Genomic DNA, 23,033 nt, shown 5'->3' on the forward strand with positions numbered 1-23,033 from the left:
CGGCCTAGTCCCTTGCACACAGGCCCCGAGGCCTACTCTCTCACAAACAGGCCCTGCAGCCTAGTCTCTCAGGATCCTCTCCTAGTCCAGGAGCTGGGAAAATGGGGTAGGGGGGGCCGGGCCCTCCCTCTCCACCAGGCCCCAGCCCAGACCCCTATCAGTGATGGGTGGTTCCCACCACTGGCTCGGCAGGGAGTTCTCCCCGAAATGTGCCAAACCCACTGGGGCTCCTCCTGCTCCCTGCCCTGGGCTGCTTCCTACCCAGTCCCCCTGGCCGGCGTAGGCCCCACCTATATATGCAGGTCTTGCTGAGGTAGCAGCGTTGGCAGGTGGCACGGCATCCGGTCCGGTGGCTGGTGCAACAGTGGTGTCGGGGGTGGTGGCAGCCATTGGCATCGTGGCAGCTGGCGTGGCGACGGTGGCTAGGGTGGCCGTAAGCTGTGGGCGGCGGGGCGGCAGAAACTGGTACAGTGGCTGTAGCTGCGGCATTGGCTGGGCCTGCAGCTCTGGCTCTGGCTCTGGCTCTGGCTCTGGCTCAGGCGGCAGCAGCAGCTGCTCCAGTGCTCGGGCAGGAGCTCCTTCCCCTCCGGAGGTCAGCCCCGACTGAGCTGTCTCCCTGGCCTTTATACCTGGCCCGCAGTTGGAGCATGCCCAGCACTGCTGTGGGGGAGGGGCCTTCCCAGCCCAGCAGGTCAGTTTGCTCTCCCCTTGGCTAGTGCGGGGTTGGGTCGCCCCACCCCCCCTTCCCGCAAAAGGGTTTCCCCGGTGGGTTCTTCCTCTCCCTCCCCCGGGCCACTGCGGGAGAAGAAATCTGCATTCGCATGTGCCCTCCCTGGCCGATGGACCACCGAAAGGAGTAAGGCTGCAGCAACAAGTACCAGTGCATTATTTGGGCATTGGTGTCTTTCATGGTTTATAGCCACCTGAGCGGGGCATGATCAGTAACTAAGGTAAAAGAACCACCTAGCAGGTAATACTAAAGGGCTTCACTGGCCCATTTTACTGCCAAGGCCTCCCGTTCAATTGTCGAGTACCTGGTTTCTCAGGGTATGTCTACACTACCCCCCTAGTTCGAACTAGGGGGGTAATGTATGCATACCGAACTTGCTAATGAAGCCCGGGATTTGAATTTCCCGGGCTTCATTAGCATAAAGCCGGCGCGCCATTTTTAAAAGCCGGCTAGTGCGAACCCCGTGCCGCGTGGCTACACGCGGCACGGGCTAGATAGTTCGGACTAACAAGCCATTCCGAACTATCTGTACACCTCGTTCCACGCGGCACGGGGTTCGCACTAGCCGGCTTTTAAAAATGGCGGCGCCGGCTTTATGCTAATGAAGCCCGGGAAATTCAAATCCCGGGCTTCATTAGCAAGTTCGGTATGCATACATTACCCCCCTAGTTCGAACTAGGGGGGTAGTGTAGACATACCCTCAGGGATATAACTTACAGCTGAGGTAGAGAATCGGGTGCTCCTCTCCATCCATTTCTTGGGACAACACCACTCCCAGTCCTATCTCTGAGGCATCGGTCTGGAGGATGAACGGCCTTGTAAAGTCAGGCTGAGCCAAGACTGGTTCTTGGTGCAACCGGTGTCACAGGGTCAGGAAGGCCTCTTCGCACTCCACAGACCATTCCACCTTCTGAGGTCGTTGGTTCTTGGTCAGATCCATCAAGAGGGCTGCTAGGGTAGAAAAGTTGGGCACGAATCTGCGGTAATACCTCACCAGCCCTAAAAACTGCCTCACCTGCCTCTTTGTAGTCGGAGTGGGATGGTCTCAGATGGCCTGCACCTTGTCTACTATCAGCTTTACTCTCCCTTTTCCCATGGTGTACCCTAGATATGTCACCTCATTTGCCTAGGTGGCACTTGGCTGGGTTCGCTGTCAACTTAGCTTCTTCCAGGGCCTCTTGCATCTTTTCTCGATGTTGAAGGCACTCCTCCCAGTTCCTGCTATACACAACGATGTTGTCAATGTAGGCAGCCGCATATCTGTTATGCAGGCTCAGGACTTGGTTGATCAGGCACTGGAACGAAGCAATGGCTCGATGCAGACTGAATGGCATAATTGTGAACTGGTACAACCCAAAGGGGGTTGGGAACATTGTTTTCTCTTTTGCGGTGTGGGTCAAGGGGATTTGTCAATATCCCTTCTTGAGATCTAGCATGGAAATGTACTCAGTCTTTCCTAGTTGCTTAAGCAATTTGTCCACCCGGGGCATTGGATAAGCGTCAAACCGCGATATGGCATTGATTTTTCGGAAATTGACACAAAACCGCACCAACCTGTCAGGCTTGGGAACCAACATGGTGGGACTCCTCCACTCACTTCTGGACTCTTCGATAACCGCAACATCCATTATTTCCTTCAGCTCTCGACGCATGGTGTCCCACATCTTCTGGGACAGGGGCCGATGATTGTTCCGCACTTTCTGGCCAGTGAGGGTGGCAATGTGGTGACTTGCCAATGGGGTTCTCCCTGGCTGACCCGACAGGAAGTGAGGGAATTGAGTGATCAGGCTTTGTACTTGTTGCCGTTGTGCCTTATCCAGGTCTGCCCCGAGGTCTACTAGCGGGCATTCTCCTGGGGAGCTGACTTGTGGCCCAAGCTTTGCCTCTGGGGCATAAGAGGCTATCAGCATGGCATCTCGCTCCTTCCAGGCCTTTTAACAGGTTTGTGTGGTATATGCGGGTCTCCTTATGCCGCCCCGGGAGTTGCACCTCGTAATCCACGGGGCCCACTTTCTGGTCACCTCAAACGGTCTCTGCCATTTTGCTAGCTGCTTGGACTCAGAGGAAGGAAGCAGGAGCAACACCCGATCACCCGGTTGGAAGGTTCGTGCCCTTGCCCCTTTGTTGTATTGCCAGGCCTGTTCCCCCTGGGCCTTCGGCAAGTTCGCTTGGGCTAATCGTCCCAGTTCTTCCAGCTTCTCCCTCAGGTGGATCACATAGTAGACCTACCCCTGAGCAGGGGTCTCTTGTTCTTCCCATGTCTCCCTTATCCGGTCCAGGATTCCCCTTGGCCGGCGTCCGTATAACAACTCGAAGGGTGAAAACCCCGTAGAGGACTGAGGTACCTCTCTCACTGCGAAAAGAAGCGCCGGCAGCCACTTGTCCCATAGAAGGGGATCGTCATCCACGAATTTGCGTAGGATGGTCTTTAGGATTCTGTTAAAATGCTCAACCAGCCCATCAGTCTGTGTGTGGTACACCACAGTCTTTAGTGTACGTATATTCAATAGGCAGCACAACTCAACCATGAGCTTTGACATAACATTTGTCCCTTGGTCGGTTAGAATCTCCTTCAGGAGCTGGTCCCTTGTGAACACCTTCAGCAGCTCGTCCGCAATCGCTCTGACCGTCGTCACCCGCAGTGGAACCGCCTCTGGGTAACGGGTAGCATAGTCCATGATTACAAGAATGTATTTATTCCCACTCATGCTTCTTTCCAGCGGGCCTACTAGATCCAAACCTATACATTCAAACGGGGTCCCTACCACCGGGAGCGGCACTAAAGCTGCCCGTGGGACCCCACCTGGGCCCATTTTTTGGCATTCTGGGCATGAGGCGCAATAGTCAGGTACCTCCCGGTGTATCTCGGGCCAAAAGAATTACTGGGCCACCCTATGTAGCGTCTTTTCCCAGCCCAGGTACCCGGCCCATGGGATGGTGTGGCCCAGCAGAAGTAACGGCCACTGGAATCATCGGGGCACCAACAGCTGACAGATGTCGACCTGGATCTGTGGGTCCAGGACCAGACAATACAAGAGGTCATTGCAGATTTCTAACCGAGGCCCCTGTGCTCTAACCACCAATCATGGCTCTCCCTGATCCGGGGTTTCCGCCTGGTCCCAGGCCCAGCTGAGGGATGGGTCGTTCCTCTGCTCTTCGCGAAAGTCTCCATCTAGGTCTATGCCTGCCTATTGGGGCTATATGCTCAGAGTGACCATGAGGGGCCGGTCCCTCTCCCTTGAGGCCCCTGAATTTCCTTCTCCCTGGTTGGGCCTTTCCCCTCACACCTGTCAGGTTCCCATCCTGCAAGAGACTTGTGAAATAAGGCCAATCCCGGCCCAACACCACGGGGTATACGTATGCCAGATCTTGGGTCACTACAACAGTCCGGTGGTCCTCATGCTGACCTATCGCCAGCTTCATCCAGGTTGTGGGGTATGACCTCACATCCCCATGGATGCATTGCAGTTGTATTGGTGCACCCCACCGGACTGGCCTGGGGATTAGTCTCTTCCGAATCAGGGTCTGCCCGCAACCCGAGTCCACTAGGACTATTGTCTCCTGGCCATTCACCCTAATACAAACCTCTATTTTTGCTTGGTTGCTCTTTTGCACTTGCACTCCCGCCACCAGTACCTGTCTGTAGCCGCAATCCCCAAATGGGCACCCGCACTTTAAATGAACCTCCTGGCCGCCCTTGTACCCCCACATAGGGTTTGGCCCTGCCACAGTTACCTTACGGGGGTGAGGCTGCCTCTCCCAGGGTGGTTCCACCTCCCCTCTCTTGGGGATTCCCCATCTCAGCCCCCTGCCTGGGCTGCCCTTGCCACGTCGGGCTGTTCACTTTGGCATAACTGGTCCCCCTCTGGGGATATGGGGAGCATCACACCCTTGCTCCTGTCTCATCATTGCTGTGGTGCACCATCTCAGCTCAGCATTCGGGGCTTCCCCCATCACCATATAACTATCCATGAGGACCACAGCTTGTGCCAGGTCGATGACGTTGGACCCACTTCCTTCCTCCTGGAGGCAAGACTTGGAGGAACCGCCCTAGGGCCACCAGCTTGGCAACCTAAGCTGCCAACCTCTTCTCTGACCCTAACCACTACCAACACTGCTCCCAAATTCTCTGGGTCACCACCTGGTGCCAGGCCCCTAGAGTGTCCTGTGCCCGCTTCAGCCGCTGGTGGTAGATTTGTAGCGGCGGCTGTGCGGCCGTCTGCATTTGCGGGTGATCTATCAGCCCATCACAGAGCTTGCCTGGGTCCATGACATCGGCCTGGGAGGTTCCTGGTCCTTTGGGTAGGGGACTGGCCTGCCTGAACAGGAATCACAAAAATTGAAAATCTCTACACCCTTCTCTCTCTTCTCACTCTCTTCCCCCCCCCCCTCCAAGTAGCCCCCACAAATCTTCCCCCTATTTACCAGGGGGTGGTGACCATTTGGGAGTTATTTGCATTCTCCACCAGTTGTGGCGGGGTGTCTAGCCCCACAATCCCCCCAACGGGGTCACTCCCCGTCAGACCCCGAGTCCTAGCCTCTCGCAATCTAGCCCTGAGGCCTAGTCTCTCACAAACAGGCCCTGCAGCCTAGTCTCTCAGGATCAGCTCCTAGTCCGGGAGCTGGGAAAAAGAGGTAGCGGAGGCCGGGCCTTCCCTCTCCACTGGGCCCTAGCCCAGGCCCCTATCAGTGGGGGGTGGTTCCCACCACTGGCTTGGTGGGGAGTGCTCCCCGAAATGCACGAAGCTCGCCATGGTTCCTCCTGCTCCCTGCCCTGGGCTGCTTCCTACCCCTCCCCCTGACCGGCGTAGGCCCCACCTGTCGCTGCGGTAGCGGTACTGGCAAGCACAGCAGCGACGTCTGGTCCGTCGGCTGGTGCAACTGTGGTGTCGGGGTGGTGGCAGCAGCTGGTGTGGCGACGGCGGCTAGGGTGGCTGTAAGCTGTGGGCAGCGGGGCAGCAGAGATCAGCATGGTGGCTGTAGCCTGCAGCTCTGGCTCAGGCAGCAGCGGTAACTACTCCAGTGCTCGGGCAGGAGCTCCTTCCCCTCTGGAGGTCAGCCCCGACTGAGCTGTCTCCCTGGCCTTTATACCTGGCCCGCAGTTGGAGCATGCCCAGCACTGCTGTGGGGGAGGGGCCTTCCCAGCCCACCAGGCCAGTTTGCTGTCCCCTTGGCTAGTGCGGGATTGGGTTGCCCAGTCACAGATCTATATTGGAGTGGACAATAAGTGGCCTGTGACCTGGACATGGTTCACCAGGGTTAGCCAGTCCCTGATGGGCTACTGGCACCTTACTTACCTGCATGTCCACAGGGATGGCAGCTTGATGCACCCATTGGCCGTGGATCACTGTTCCCAACCAGCGGGAGCTATAGGAAGTAGTGCAGACCAGTACACTATTTCCCGCAGCTCCCATTGGCTGGGAAAGGCAATCAGCAGCCAACAGGAGCTGCAAGCAGCTGTACCTGTGAACATGCAGGTATATAAAGAGGGCTGACCCCAGCAAATTGTGTCCGGCCCACATGCCACTTATTGCCCACCCTGACCTATGTGCAAATATACATGACCTTCCTCTTTATATTCACGACTATTCTGTTGGGCTCTGGTGGCTTCAGCCATGAAAACAAGGTGGTGCACAAGAGGGCTCAGGAAAGACTTAAAGAGATACCATCCAATACCTATACGCTATAGAAAACCATAGTGACTCTGAGTCACTCACAGAGTTAACAAATACAAAGTAAATGGTTAGCATCATCCCACATCAGCTCCATCATAAGCTTTGGGGAAAATAGAGTGAGGGAGGGTTAATTATCTTTTTATGTTTAGTCAAAATGTATGAGCAGAGCTGTGAAAAAAAACCAACCCAACCTATTGAGCCATTGTGTTCATTGTGTTTTGTTCATTGTATGACAAAAGTTAAAGGTCAGATTTTTGGAGCCTAACTCTGGTCTCACTGGAAGTCGTACCATTGACTTCAATAAGGGCTGAATTAGGTCAATCGTGACTGCTTTGGAAAATCACACCCCAAATTTCCCACTGTAAGGGAATATCACATTTTCTAAAACTATACTAGAGAAGGTTTTCAGTGCTTTTACTTTTTTATCCTTCTGAAACTAGACTATGCACCATGTAATTGGCACTCCAGCTAGCATCTGCTGGGGTAACAGTTACTCATGCCTAGAGTAGGATTTTCCTCTTCTCCCGCCCCCTCCCTCCCTCACTCACACACAAAAGGTTTCATCTTGAGAGAGAGGGCAGCCAACAAACCACATCAAAGGGCAATGCTGTGTTTAGTTTTGCCAAGGAGGTTTTGGAGACCACCACTACCCCATGTTTGATTTAGATTCTTCAGATACAGACAGCCTTTTGGAAGAGTCAACCATAGGTGAAATGGGGAGTACATTGATTTTTTTTTCTGTCATAGTCAAAGGGCCTGATCCTGCAACCCTTTCTCAGGTAAAACTCCCACTGAAGTCAGTGGGTGTATAAGCCTCATTTTCCAGCATGGAAGCTACACCTGGTAATTTTAGGCCAGACCACAAACATGTAAGGATAAACCTTTTGTTGGTCAAAAAACTAAACATGCCTGGGTCCATAATACACTATTATCATCAAATATCATAAGACTTAGTGGAGGCCATGTTTTTGGATGTGTTTGTACAACCCCTAAAACACTGGGTTGAAGCACCTGGGCATTACAGTACTTCAAATATCAACATTAAATTGTATAAATTAAGATAAATTGCCAACCTTACAAATGTTGGTCGTCTGATAACTAGAGCTGCTACAAAACCCAACCCGTTTCTTTTCTGCATAGCAGTAATTTGATTGCAATGATAAATCACCAGCAAGCATTTCAAGCTTGCAGCATTAACACAACATAGACGGTAACAATATCCTTTCCTCCTTTGCCCTCGAGTGGACAACACATATCAGATGTTGGCCGGATGAGCTAAACGTGAATCATTGTCTCTTTAACTTAGATTCCTATAACGTAATCTAAAATAAGAGAACAGAAACCACATCAGAAGTCATTTAGCAAATGAGTGTGTCTGAGAAGATTCTAGAAATCTCTTATTTTAAACAGATTGCCTCATCAGCACGATTATGAAATGGTGATAATTATACTCTGGGTGGGAAGGGATTGTTTGAAAAAAGATGGTTTCTTTTTTCCTAGGTTTCTATCAGTTATTTTCATTGTAATTAGGCATTCCCCTGATAACCTAATAGACCCAACATCTACCATGTAACAACCCAAAGTTTCATAAGCCCCGCCTCACTCTTTGGGAAGTAACAGTAGAAGTGGTGGTGCTCCATGGGCCTACCTGGTCCTCCTCAGATGAAGCCACCATGATGAAAGGCCCACACCTGAGCAGTGTCTGATGCTCCTCCAAGCTCCGGGGTGTAGGCACACTGCAACGTTGCTACCAAACATTGGGAAGCATTGTCCTTAGGTTCTGTTCCTTCCAACGCTGCATCTTGCGCTTTGTTTTTTGAAGTGTAAGCTCTGCTCCTGACACCTCACTGCCTTCACATAACTCAACTACCTCTCCAGCTCTTCCCCCTTGCCCCACAAGATCTGCAGATGAAATGAGGTTTGGCTCCAGAGCATGTGTGACAGGAAGAGAAGTGTACTTGCTGACCTTGAACTCTCTGCTCCACAGAACTGCACCATATTCACACACAGATTTTTTGTCTTACTCTTCAATTCAATTTTGCATTTGGAATACAGCATACACAGGAGCTTTCATAGAGTAGAGTTACTGGCATATAGAGGGGTCAGTTACAGGGTCTTTTTTACTCATACACTATCGAGTTCTCTAGAGAGCTGGCAAGTCGGTGAAAATCCCACTTTTACAGAAAAACGCACTGCGACTCTACAAAGATTTCCACATTTTCTGCTCTCGTAGGAAAAGTAGTCCTGTCTAGGAGAGGCTCAGGCTCACAGCCTTGCTGAAAGTCCTAGAAAGGTGATGTCCCAACATATTAAATATTGGCAGATTTAGTCAGCATTGTCAGGTCCTTAACACAAATAAGTTTTCTTTTTCTTCATGTAAATCATTGCTCTGGGTTTGAGCTAGGGATGAGAGGTTCAGTATGCCATATGCCCCGGGGAAAGAGGACAGCCCCGGCCCTCTGTCACTGGAGAAGATCAGGGCCAGGTGAGACACACCTGTCCATGGTCACTGCAGCGGGGACAGCTGGGGGAGAGGTGCATGTAACCAAGCTGTGGGACACACATACAAACAAACACACACAAAGACAAACTCTCTGAACTATATAGTAGATAGCTGACCCCTTCTCCACCCTATTCCCCCCACCACCACCACCACAGGCCCAATGGGGTTTTAGCTATCCCGCACCCTATCTCTGGTTCCTTGCTGCCACCCATGGTCATGCTGCAGTATAATTGTCCCTCCTCTCAGACCCCTCCCTTTCCATTTGATGCAAAACACTCACATTCCACACTCATCCCCTTCTCCTGGTACAACCAAACCCTGACCTTGCTTTAAATTAGGATAAGAGGAAGGTGCATACCAAATTCAGTGATCTGAGCTCTTACTGTTTAGGAGAGTAACTTCCTATTTCAAGCTCTTTACCTACTGTGTTATTACTGCATAGTCAATCTGCCTGAATTTCATGTTTTCTTGAAGACATTTTTCCTTTAGTAGTTTTTCTATTACCAAATGTAGCATGTCCAAAGTAAAGCTATTCTTGCAGATATCACCTAACGTTAATCTTAATATAATCCACGGTAAATATTTATACACAATAGACATGTGTCTGGATTTGTTTACATTTTTAAATCATTGAAGAAGGGATTCACTGTAGATTAGTTGGCTTATCTGTGATAATCTGCTTTAAAAGCCGATGAATATGAATTTTATTTCACTGAATCATTTTATCCATACCTACACAATGATTTCAAATAGGGAATCATTCACATGCAAAAGGTTATTAACCTCACAGGCTATAAAAGAAAGTTGCTTGCATTGGAGAACAGCCAGGAATTTCCTCTTCTCTGCTTTGAAGAACAGACAGCTGGAATGGCTGAATGTAAACAAATGGGCATTCAGAGGTGTGATCTTTATTTTTATTTCCTGGTTGTACAGCATGGACAAGAAAACTAGCTCATCATTAGTGAGACACTTGCCATATGTTCTCATAAAAATACTAATTTCTAATTTGTTTTGACTTGTTTTGCTTTTTGCTTACTGCTTGTAAGATGCAGTGATGAGTTAATCTATTCTAAAATGTCCATGGGTTCACAGGGTTAACTTGTTCAGGTTAACTTCATGCTGTTTTTTCTTAATTTTTCAAAAGTACAGGATAAATCGGATTCCCCCACCCTCTCAATCAATTCAGACCCACTGCTGGGGAAATTGCAATACAGGAGAAAAATAAATTTTTAGGTGCTCACCGCATTCCAGAATAACCTCTTGAAGGGCATGTCTACACAGCAGCGTTATTTCAGAATAACATCAGTTATTCAAAAATAATGTATTACGCATCTACACAGCAAGCCCGTTATTTCGAAATAAATTCGAAATAATGGTCTTCTTACTCTGACTTCGGTAAAGTTCATTGTATGAGGAGTAAGGGATGTCGGGGGAAGAGTGCTCTCTTTCTAAATAAGTGCCGTGTAGGCGTACTATTTTGATTTAAGCTATGCAATTGACGTAGCTCAAGTTGCATAGCTTATTTCAAGTTTAGCCCTGCTGTGTAGATGTGCCCTAACAGACTTAGCCCTACAGCTATTGCAGCACAGGTGAGATGGACATGTCATCTTCTGGTGCCCAACATGAGGCCTTCTAGGCTCAGGAAAGTCAAGAAAATAATGGACTAGAGATCAAAGCTTGAAGATCCTATTTTCAACCAAGGAAAAAGCAATTGACTTTGAATGTCAGTGAAAAGGCAAAAAGAGCCAACGTTGTGTGAGGTTGTGATGAGAGATATTTGGATCCTGTTGTGGATTCTCTTCCCATTTTAGACTGGGAGACATGTAGAGTGTTTAGTGACAGGGGCACTCCTGCAAATCCGTGTGCAAGGCAGGGAGCACAAGGTTGCTGTGATCTACCACAAATGTGGGCTCTTGTGAGGTTAAGTGATAGCTGTAGCCTAACAGCTGGCTGGAAGGCAGGACCAACCCTTCTGTACCCTGACTCCCTTTTTCCTCAAGTATGCAGCAGAGGGACGGGGCATAGAGAAGGCAGCGAGTGTAATTGCCTGAAATGACATGGCTCTTTAAATGTGATCCTCATCACGCTAATGAGATTGCATTCTTCCTTCTTGGGATTCATTCTTGCTTCCAGGCGGCCGTGGTGGGATGGCTGTCAACAGAGCTCTCCTTCATGAAGGAATGGAGCATACGCCGCTTGCTTGCTATTTTTAATCTTCTGCTTGTGTGCCCTGTGCTCTGCATTTGTTTCCTCTGGGCCGGATCAAGCCGAACCAGTAGCCATGGGCCAAATCCTTACCTCACACAGCACAGCTCTGCTACCACAGCTGAGCACTAGTGTTTTCTACAGGGAACCAGGAGGAAACCTCTTCCTCTGCTTTATAAGTAGGACGAAAATCCTCCGCACAATAAGAATCAAACTTGGTGAATTAGTCAACTGACCAACTTCGCTGCACTCTGGCCACACCCTTGCTACTTGGTGACTGGGCAGTAACACTTTTCATACTACACATCCCAAATTCTAGCACATTATTTCCGCGTGGGTCTCTGAATAAGACATTCAGCTGCGTTCCTTCCCCCAGCTCATCCTCAGCAAGGCCACAGTTCACTGAATGTGGTGGCATGGTTCCAGCAGCCCCAGCTGCTGTCACTACTGCAATTCTTTAGCCTTGAGAAAAAGCATACACAATTTAATATGCTCGGGGCACAACAGCTTTTCCTGTAGTGAGGAGGCGGTTTCTTTATGGCTATTTTGATGGGGCAATGTTTACCCAAATACAGGTTCCACTGCATCACGTCAGCCCTTACAAATATGCCTTTGTGATGCCAGTTCTCATGCTCCTCAAGAATGGATGGAAACTCTGATATGAAAAAAAAAACCCTGCTCAGATCATAATCTACTGTTTTATTTCTCCTGGGTTTAGAGCTAAAAATCCCAAGCAAGGGAGGGACCAGTGCTTAGCTGGACATGTGTCCTGGACAGGATACATATCCTGTCATTTAACTGTAGTGACCTACACGGGGCCAGTACCATGTGTGATGGGTACATCTAACTGATCTTCTCAGTGGGAGTAATACAGGTACCAAATTTGCTATCCATTTTGGTCAATTTCACCATCAACGTGGCTTTAAAATGGTAAATTTCATTATTTCAGATATTTACATCTGAAATTTCACAGTGGCAGCACAGAAGTAAGGATGACAATACTGCAGCCTCACTACAATAACCTTGAGACACCCTCCCACACACACACAATCCTTTTTTGGGGGTGGCACTCCAAATTTGACACTGGTCTCCCCCAAGAAATCAGTATAATATAGGATAAAAGTATACAGCGGTGTAGATTTCAGGAGGGAGACCAGATTTCACGGTCTATGACGTATTTTTCATGGCTGTGAATTTGGTAGGGCCCGACATATGAGTGATGCTGCTCCTGCTGACTAGCACTGGCAGCTGCTAGCAAGTTACAGCTTTGCCGGTTACAAGAGCAGCCATGCCTCTTTACCAGATAGCCAAGCCAGCTTGTAGGGTTGCCAAGTGTCCAGTTTTATCCCAGCCAGTCCGGTAATTGTTTCTTCTGTCTGGTAAAAAAAACCAAAACAAACACTTTCTTGGACGGAAGGTGGGGGAAGGGGCAGTGGGAATTTAAAGGTGCAGCAACCTTATTTTTTTTTTTTGGCTCAACAAGTTTGGTCCCCTTTTTTTTTCCCCTAACCAATTTTTTCCCTGCCATGTTCAGGATTTTTTGTGAAAGTATCTGGCAACCCTACCAGCTTGCCACACAGGAGCCAGGGCTACCAACATGTACTTTTGCACCAGACCAAGGTGCCTTTTTCCTGACTGTATGGCCTGTTGCTTGCACCTGGTTTGTGTGCTGTGTGCAAGAGGAGGAAGGTCACAATAAAGACTGAGTTTTGCCTGAAGCCATGGACTTACCATCACTGTTACACAGGTTAAATTTTGGGCCACAACCAGACAATGCTCACATTTCAGACTGGGAGGGAGGGCATAGTACAGATATGTATAATATTGGAAAAACTCGGATAATTTTCAAATGGGGACACATCCTTACCCCAGTGCAACTTCTCTAGGAGTTCTACAGAGGGAAGGGGCAAAGGAATCCCTCCTACCACCACACCAGGAAAGTGTAAATCTGTGGCATCTTGCTCTCTGTCTTAGTGAGTTTGTGAGGGATTTAACCAGCATCAGACCATAGCCTGATTTGAGGTCAGTGCTACTTTGTCTTTGGACCACAACTATGACTTAGAAGAGAAAAACCACTAGAAAGCTCACTAATCATCACATTATCTTAAACACATGGTAATAGAACAGTCATTCTGCGGTACATATCAATTCCACACGTATGAAAGAATGTAAAGCAGCTATTGTACCCAACTCTTTGCAAAGCTATGTCACCATGTGCAGGATTTATCTAGAAAATACACATACACGGACGGTACTATCCGTCGAATTTCACCGCTAAGCACCATGATGTCTTCTAGTGGAACAATCACCATACTTGTAGTCTAAGGGCAATACAAAAGTTCTTTCAAATAACGACAATACATTTTCTGTATAAGGAGGATAGGGAGTAGCCACTTCCCTGAAAGGCATTCAGCTTGATTTCCCTAGAGCCAGCAGCATACACATCCACAGCCAGTCACAGCAGGCAGTGGTAAGAAAATTGGTATCTCATCATTCCTCTATACTAGTTTCCAAGCCCAAGTGTGAATTCTTGCAAAAGACAGGAAACTGTTCTCAACTGTGAACACTAACGTTAGTGCAGTCCGCTAAATTGAATTAAATTTGATTTTTTTGCAAAGACGATTCTTTTGAATTTCAACCAAAACAGCAAGTAAAGTGAAAAATGTAAAAAAATACTGCACTAGGCTAATTCTGTAGTTACTAGTGATAATGTAGAAACACAGAACCTGCCAATTCATTCAGCATTGTTGGCATTTGTAACAAAATGGCATGCTCCGTGTTTGGATATGTTCTAGACTGCAATATGAGCTGTTGCCTTGAGTAATGCGAGTGTTCTGGGGTTTTTCCTTGATGAAAATTCATGTTTTTACAGAGAAATCTGCAGATTTAATTTAAACTTAAGTAAATACAGGATTATTTGGGATTCCAGTTGGAGTAGAATATAAACACTTCCTAGATTCTTATACTATCAATTGTGCCATCTTAACTTAAAACAAAAACAAAAAATACTAGGGGAGTAGTTTTGTGACGCCAAAATTGATTACCTGTGCAGTTCCATTAGGGCACTCTCGCAAATATCATGAGATATTCATACTCTGCTTTGCATTTGCCGTTTATAAGGATGCTGCAAAGTGCTGCATCTTTTAAAAAGTTGAATCCAGATTGTGAGACATCAGCATGTTCACTTTGGTATTGGAATCAGACCAAGCATAAACCATCCTCAGCTTTCCCAGCAATGCACAGATGGCTGCAGATGCTGATGCTGATGCTGTGGCTAGCCAGCTTTTTCAGAGGAAAAGTCAGTTTGTCATGCGAGCCACACTCCTCAGATAAAACCCTACTTCCCAACAAGGAGCTTTGGAAAAGCCCCGGAGGTGGAGAGCTCAAGCAGATGATCTCCCATTACTCCAAGTTTCACAGTTGGATTCTCAAGCCCATACACATGCATACCCATTGCCCCTGCCCCCACCTCAGACCTGCAGGAGTTGTTGCAGCTGTGGCCACATGCAAGACAGCTTGTGGGCAGGTGTGTGCATTCAGGGTAGAGGGTGGGAATGGACAAACTCAGAACTGCCAGGATGATTGTGAAAAAAGCATGCCTGGGAGTTTAAGGGGGATTGTGGGAAAACTGACCTTCAGTGAATCTGCTGTTCTTTGATTAGCTGAAATATATAATAAACATGCACTGCAAAGCAGTTAGCAATCAATGTGCAGCGAACAATTGTCATCCTACTGCTCTTACATCCAGATACCCAAGTCAGTACAAAAGTGATACCATAAAATCAATGGTTATTTTTTACGAAGAATGTCTTGGTTTTGCCTCTGCACTTACAATATCCTGCCCCTCTGACATTACATGTATAAAGGGTGAGACATGTCTGTGTGCCAAGCAGGGCTTACGCATCACTTAAGAACTCAAAACAGGACGTCAGATATGTATAGGCCTTGTGCTAAGATTCTGCACGGGGGTGTATTTCACCCTTAGGGTATGGCTACACTAGAGGTAATTTCCAACTCAGGTATAGACAGTTCCACACTACATGTGACCAAGCTAGTGTGCTAAAAATAGAAGCATGGGATCTGTAACACTGCCCAAGTACAATCCTATCTGAAACCCTAGTGGACATTTGTTCCAAAAACCCCAAACATGAAACTAATAATTTTTTAAAATTATCTTATTTTTATTATTTTCAGCAAATTCTATTTCTCCCAGAAACACCGCCCCCTCTTGATGGCACTTTGTTTTTGAGAATAAAGAAATAGAAGGTTAGAGGAATTGACACAATGAGGGTGTGTCTAGACTGCAGGCTTTTTTTGAAGAAAAAAAAAAGTGGCCTTTTTTTTTTAAACAACTTCCCCTGCATCTAGACTGCTGCCGCATTCCTTCAAAAGTAAATCGAAAGAACGTGGCAGTTTTTTCGACCACAGTAAACCTCATTTTACAAGGAATATAACGCCTTTTTTCGAAAGCGCTCTTTCAAAAAAAAACGCTATGTAATGCAAACTGTGCTTTTACGAAAGAGAGCATCCAGACTGCCTGGGTGCTCTCTTTCGAAAAAGTGGCTTGCTTTTTCGAAAGAACTGGTTGTAGTCTAGACACTCGTTTTCGAAAGAGGCTTTTTTGAAAGTATCTTTTGAAAAAGTCTCTTTCAAAAGAGGCTTGCAGTCTGGACGTAGCCTTACACAGTTTTGTGCTCTGTAGAAAGTGGCATGTCTTTCCAAAAACAGCATACATAGATCATACAACAACTATAGACTAAACCAAGTTCAACCACGTATGTCTGTTTAAAATATTCTAGGGTTATAATCATTCCATAATAAAAAATCTGCCATCTGTATGGAGTCCTGCTCGTATGGCTATGGCGCAAGGAAAGCCAGCCAAAAAAAGAATCCTGGGAGTGACTCATCAACCTTAAGGTCAGAAGAGATCACGATCATCTCGTCTGACTGTGACCTCATGCCCTTTGAGGGACACAGAACCTCACCCACTCACTGCTGTTATAGACCCATAATCTCTGTCGTCACATCATGGTTGAAAGACTTCAAGTCCCAGAGAATCCACTATTGACACTAGTGAGTCATGCCCCTTGCTGCTGAGAAAGGTGACCCCCCACCCCCTCCCGGGACAATGAGAGGAAGTAAGAGCCCCTGCTGGAAGCACACAATTCTAATGCCATTTTAAAGAAGCATTAGAGAAAGCAGTCTCTTCGGATTACTACATCGTGTGAGTAATTCTCAGGAAAGATGAGTCCTTGCAGCCTGACTCAGAGCAAAGCGGGAATAAGTTACTCCAAAAATAGTAAAGTGGAAAGCTCTAGACGCAGACAAACCACCCAAGAGTCCAGCATAAGAACATAAGAACGGCCGTACGGGGTCAGACCAAAGGTCCATCTAGCCCAGTAGCTTGTCTGCTGACAGTGGGCAGCACCAGGTGCCCCAGACAGGGTGGATTGAAGACAATAATCAAGCGATTTGTCTCCTGCTATCCTTCTCCAGCCTCTGACAAACAGAGGCCAGGGACACCATTTCTATCCCCTGGCTATTAGCCTTTTATGGACCTAACCTCCATGAAAGTATCTAGCTTCTCTTTAAACTCTGTTATAGTCCTAGCCTTCACAGCCTCCTCTGGCAAGGAGTTCCACAGGTTGATTACACTCTGTGTGAAGAAGAATATGAAGAAGAAGCATGTGAAGAGCACCACAGAGAGGCAAATATGCTGAGTGACAGACTGGGAGAACCTGCCTTGTAGGGGATATGCAGGAATTCCATCTGATAAGACAGCCAATGAGCTGCAGTGGTGGCAGGGGGTTTCTGAATAGCTGCTCCTCACCAAGACACCAGGTTGGAAGGGCAGAAAGATGTCTTTACTCCAGCCCTCCGGTCCTGCATAAAGGCAGTTCATTTGGCAGTCTTGTCTCCATTGGGTATTTCAGCCCCCACGACAGCAGCACCCGTTCTTAAACAGGGTAAACAACGGTACTGAGCAATTGGAACAGATGTAGCTTGCCCCAAGATGCTTCACGGATGCAAAAAGTGGCTTTGCCTGTCTACACTGGGGATTTGAACAGGGATGGCTGCCCATCAAAAGGTGTGGTCAGCACAAATCTCCTTTGTGTGCAAGGCCTTGGGCTTTGTACATGTCGAGGAAAAGAGGGCAGCATCTGACCTTGAGAAAGATTTTCCTTCCAGATAAGGCCCTGATTTAACAAGATATTTAAGCCGATATCTAACAAATGAGCTCTCCCAATCATTTTAATTCTCCTGACTTTCTACACAGACTCTTAAACTTCAGTGAGACTGTTCACGTACTTAAAGATATGCATGTGCATGGTGCCCATTTACAGAGAGCGAGAGAGTGTTACATTTAAGCATAAGTTACATTTAAGCATGAGTATTTTCCCTTACTTACTGCCCAGGAAAACAGAGCAGTCTCCCTTTCTGTATAGCATCAGGATTATCTGTATCTTGCCTATTCTGATTGTTTTTACATTACATTACACAATACATTATTCTGCACCATGTTTTTTTTAATAGAGCTCATATTTTTATTACCGTTTTCAGATTTTTAAATACAACTTCCATTGTTAAGAAGCTCACAAGCACCACATATAACGTACAAGAATTTTATTCATACATAACTCTTTCCCATCATCCATATCAAATATTACAATAATCTTTAAAAAGAAATAAAATGTTCCCCTTACATCAAAGGAATTCTGCTGTTAAATGATTTCATTTCTTTTCAGATTGTTTACATCAGAATTGTAATTCAAATCTGATTTTCATTAGCTTTGCAGGTGCATAGCACAGTATCGGTTTTGTATGTGTGTATATTTAACTCTTAACAGTGAGATTAATATGCTCAATGTTTAAGTAATGCTGAATTATTTCCTGCATTTTATGCCAAACACTCACAATTTTTTACCAATATAGCAGCAGAAACGCAAGAGATAGAACAGCATACATGAGTGGGTAACCTTTAATTTTTTTTAATTACACAAAATAGGAAAATACAAAAATGGTTAAGCGAATAATGAATTTTGTACATTAATGTATTTTTCTGCTGGATTTTTATCTATATAAATGTTTGTCATGACATTGCAAGTTGGAAAACCAAACATTTTGAATGGTCACATTTAATAATCCATGCAAGAAGCATATCGTAATAAACAATAGTAATAAATAGAGATTACTAGAATCACGAAAAACATACTGAAATAAATTAAATATCTTAAAATTATAATAGGCCTGATCCTGATGTCTATGTGTTTATGTAGCTCAGTGAAGATTACTCTGAGGATTGTAGTAACGAGCCTCAGGAGTTTTCTTAGTGGGAAAATTCCAAAAGGAATTTTTGTTAATTTAGAATACAAGAGCATAGTGAGCTTTTTCAGTCTTATAAAGCCATGTTCTTACCTAACTCCTCTGATTTAAAGAAGGTTCTGTTAGCTTATTTAATTTACAATTTCAGCATCTAAGGAAAGAGATGAAAAATTCTTACTGTCATCAAACACAAAGATGCCTTAAAAAGAGAAATATGGCTTTACCATAATAGAAACCAAGCAGATAGGTTTATTTATGATAGTTGGATGCACACTTTGCTATAGTGATCAAACTGAGTTTTCCTCCAATGGAAAAATTCCCCAAAGGAATGATTTAAAATGTTAAATTCTTGGCAGGCTGCACAGTAGGCAAAGGGCTGGTTGTGCCAAGAGCCCAACACAAGAGAACTCCCATGCCTGTGCAGAGCCACAAAAGTCAGTGGGGCTTTGCCCAGAGGCCTGGGTCCAAGCACATGTCGTTCATTAGAAGATCAGGACCTGACTGGTATTTTGTACAGTGCTCATCTTTTTTGATGAGAGGCAACATAGTCAATTCAGGGTTGATTCCTTTTAAGCATATGTCTGGCTTTCAAAAAACCTTGATCCTATACAAAAGCAAAGGCAATTTAACAGCAGTAAACGGGCTCTCTCTCAAATATTTTGTACCAAACTGCTGTTGAATATCTGTGATGTGCTTCTAGAATGATCTCTCAAGTTTTTTATATACTATTCAGAGGCGCTGATGATGATATTTTGGGGGTATAGATTGAGGCTTCAAAGGTTTTAGGACCTGATCCAAAACCCACTACAGTCAATGGAAAACTCCTGAGCTTTAACTCAAGCTCTTAGGGTATGTCTACACTACAGTGTTATTTCGAAATAGCTTATTTCAAAATAACGCATCTACACACAAAAAGCATTTTGAAATGCATTTTGCTATTTCGAAATAGTGCATCCACACTGAGTGGACTCTGAATTGCATTTAAGGCTGACTGGAACCAGTTCTGGCAGGGCATCAGGTCAGGACTTACTGTGTGGGGCTGCTGCCTGAGGCTATCTGAGGTCTGTGCTTAAAGGGACACCATTCCTTCTCCCCCCCCCCCCCCCCCAGACAGCCTGTTCTCAGGTTTCCCTGCTTGCTTGTCTACCTTGATGAGGGTCAGAAAAGCATTTTGTCTCTGTATGCTCTGGATGCCCTCACTCAGGACACCATAGCACTTGGCAACATGGAGCCAGAGCTCCCCTGGGCACTCTGGTGCTTCTCTTGGATACGTTACTGTGAGCCTGGCTGCACTTTCTGCAGGCTGCCATCCAGGAGGTCCATCGAAGGGCCGTGAGTATCCAGGAGGCCCTGTGGGAGAGTTTCCACCCTGAGGAGCACTAAGAGCCTCCCTGGTCTGCCCCACTGGGGGCTTGTGCCTCATTCCTCCCTCACGTCCTTCCACTTACCCATCCCTAACTCCCCTTCCTGATGTCAAATAAAATACACGTATTTTCATGAACACAAACTCTCTTTATTTAACAAAACTGGGGGCGGGGGGATGAAGCTCTGGTGAGACTGGGGAAAGGAGGCGGGAGAGGGAAGAAGAGAGGGGAGGAGGAAACCTGGGAGGAGGGAGCTGAAAGGGGGAAGCAAGGGGAAGAAGGGGGAGGGGAAGCTCAGGGCTCAGGGTTGGGGGTTTCGCCGGACCACCTTGATTTTCATGCAAACCTGCTCCTGGGTTTGCATGTGGCCTTTGGTGGCCAGGCTGACAGCCATCCTGCCATAGACAGCCGTGTTCCTTTGACTAGTGTGGAGATCATGGACATGGGGGGCATCCCCTCAAACCTGAATAAGGGCCATGATCTCCACCCTAGACCAGGAAGACGCCCGCCTTCTCCAGGCCCTGGCAGGCTCCTGGGAGCTGGCAGATTGCTCCTGGCTTGCTGGCTCATGTTTTGGGGCCACTGGGTCAGGGGCAGTGACTGCTGGCTCTGGGCTGGCAGGCTTGGAGCTGGCACAGGCACTATGTCCAGAGTTAACCCCTTTAAGGGCTCTGTGGAGGGCGGGAGGGAGAGAAGTGTTCTTGGTTGAGGCCGGAGTGGCCACCAGGACACCCTGGGAAGGCTGGAGGCCCCCTATTTCAAAATAAGTGTCTACACAGCACTTATTTTGAAATAGCTATTTTGAATTTGGTTTTATTCCTCGTAGAATGAGGTTTACCAAATTCAAAATAAGTGCTCTGCTATTTCGAATTTATTTCGAAATAGTGGTTTGGCTGTGTAGATGCTAGGAAAGTTATTTCAAAATAAGGGCTGTTATTTTGAAATAACTTTGCTGTGTAGACAGACCCTTAGTTAAAAAGACTCAGGGTAACCCACTTTGGCAAGCAACAACTACACTCACACACTTACAAAAAATCCCACATCTTGAAATCTTTGTTTTCTAAGCTGAATTGGAGCAGGGCCAAATTTATCCCTACTGTAGTTCCAGGGCTTTCAAAGAACTTGTGTCAGGGACAAAACTGGACCTGTAGGTTTAATAGTCAAAATGACCTAAGGTTCTAGTCTTTCCTGGAGTACTGTAATTATCAAAATCTTCCTCTTGCCTTGCCCCTTACATTGTGCACCTGTCCTTTGTGAGGTGGTATTTTGTAAACTTCCCAGCTATATCAATGGAAGAGCATTTTAAACAGAAGGGCAGAGGGGCATGTATATTCCTTTAAAAATGTTTGACAAAGGATGGATAGGACTAACTTTCAGGAGTATGAGCTGAGATAAATGGAGAAATAGAGATTCAGAGGTATTTTTAGGTAGTTAAAAATCCACAATGAAAGTATTTTACAGGGTAACACACGGCAATCTAACTTGGAAGCCGAAAACCTAACTATTCATAAACATTCCTAAAAGATAGTCTTATCCAAATGGTTGTCATCCTACTTTAATGATACATAACATCGGGATTTATATCCAGTGCATCAGACATAGACAGAAAAAGACACATAAAATACACACATTTTTTCTTTTCATAAAGCTATTGAGCTGCACAGGTCAAATTTAAGTGCACAGGGTCACACAAAGGCAGCATTCCCAATGGAACAGCTTAGACTGTAAGAGAAATGAAACTGTTGTATCTCTGAATGTTTCTCTTGAGGATTTCAGAACAAGGACCGAGTACGCGTTCAAAGCGGGGACGATCCAGCTTGACACACTTCAGTGGCCCACGTGCCACTACAGTAGCTGCCCTGGGACGATTGAGCAACAGCGCTATCTCCCCTAGAAGCAGAAATAAAGATACTGTCACATATTCTCTATTTCTTATTCTTCAGTGTGCACTATTGATATTCTACATTCCTTAACAAAAATCTTGATGGACACCTAACATCATTTGGTTGCAGGTACTGTTGTGTTATCCATGTTTGTGCCATTTAAAATTACTCTAACATTCATATTTTAATGATTCTTATTTACACTGATGCAGAATGACACCATCTCCAATGAAGTTAGTCAGGATTTACACCATGGTAGATGATAGCGGGATTTGGCTCTATATATACACAGGGAGATCAAACTAATTACCTTTCTAAAAATATTTTATTTCACTGATTTTTTTTCTTACCAAAATAATCTGAGGGACCAAGTCTTCCAACTTCTACATACTCCTCATTATCAGATCTGCGCTGAAGAACAGAAGCTGTGCCCTAGAAAACATAATTAAAAACGTGAACAGTTGTATCCCTTTGCTAGATTGTGACATACTGTGCTTGTAAAAAAACCCATAAATCCAGAGTATTTCCCTTTGGCACTGCCTCAGCCATGTTCTTAGAGTACCAGGTATAAAGAGATGGCAATCTCAATCGACATAACTCCATTTTTAATAGAAGTAATAAAGAAGAAAAAAATTCAATAATACTGCACGGTTGGATACACTTTTACGAGTGCAGCTATTGTACATGTGGCGCTCCTTACTGAAATCATGAAGAGCTGTGGTTCTGTCCTTAAACGCTACCACAGTGACTTGCATAACTAGATAATCAACTATTCAAAAATGTATTTTGCATGAACACAGGGCCTTGTGAAAGGTGCAGGGCTGACAGACTCGAAGGCTAACAGGCTCAGAACATTTATATCACACAGGCAGCAAGAGAGGAAGCCCTGCAACTGTGTTTTGCCTTTCAGTCCTTATGCCTGTTCTGCTGTCAACAAGGGTCCTACTGTGCTCACTGCAAAACTGAACCAGGTCCACCCAACACCTTTCACACGAACCCACTAAACCTCCATCATGGTGTAATAATGCTTGATCTAACCTAGGATACATATGCGTCGGAAACTTAAGAGGTGAAAATCTTTATAGCTCATTAGCAGTCCCATACTTCATCCAATTCTCTGGTGAATTACATATTTTAATAAAATAACCAAGGGAAAAGCATTTCAAATGGAGCATCCAACCCCCAAATTCCCATACTATACTATATTCCTCTTAAAGGAAGATTTACGTTTTGTCTACACTACAGAGCTTTTAGCAACACAGCTGTACTGATACAGCCATGTCGCGAAATGTCAAGCAGCGTAGCCATTGTATGTGACCTCTTTTGCTGACAAAATATTTTCCCCACCCC

The 23,033-nt window shown here is 46.2% G+C and overlaps 1 protein-coding gene across 3 annotated transcripts in view; it reads right to left on the bottom strand.

The window, feature by feature from the left end:
• Positions 1 to 17,570: 17,570 nt before the first annotated feature.
• PRKAR1B (protein kinase cAMP-dependent type I regulatory subunit beta) overlaps positions 17,571 to 23,033 on the bottom strand; it is a 162,107-nt gene continuing 156,644 nt past the window's right edge. Inside the window, exons 11-12 of one of the 3 annotated variants that reach the window (XM_075899535.2) lie at positions 22,034 to 22,115; positions 17,571 to 21,690 (exon numbers count right to left, since the gene is read on the bottom strand). In XM_075899535.2, the coding sequence (XP_075755650.1) occupies positions 21,518 to 21,690; positions 22,034 to 22,115 (255 nt within the window). In that variant the 3' untranslated portion in view covers positions 17,571 to 21,517. The remainder of the gene's footprint in view (positions 21,691 to 22,033; positions 22,116 to 23,033) is intronic. The other 2 variants (XM_075899534.2, XM_014580848.4) reach the window with 2 other exon arrangements.

The sequence above is a fragment of the Pelodiscus sinensis genome, chromosome 15 (genome assembly GCF_052426305.1).
Source record: "Pelodiscus sinensis isolate ZL-2025 chromosome 15, ASM5242630v1, whole genome shotgun sequence".
Lineage (NCBI taxonomy): Eukaryota > Metazoa > Chordata > Testudines > Trionychidae > Pelodiscus > Pelodiscus sinensis.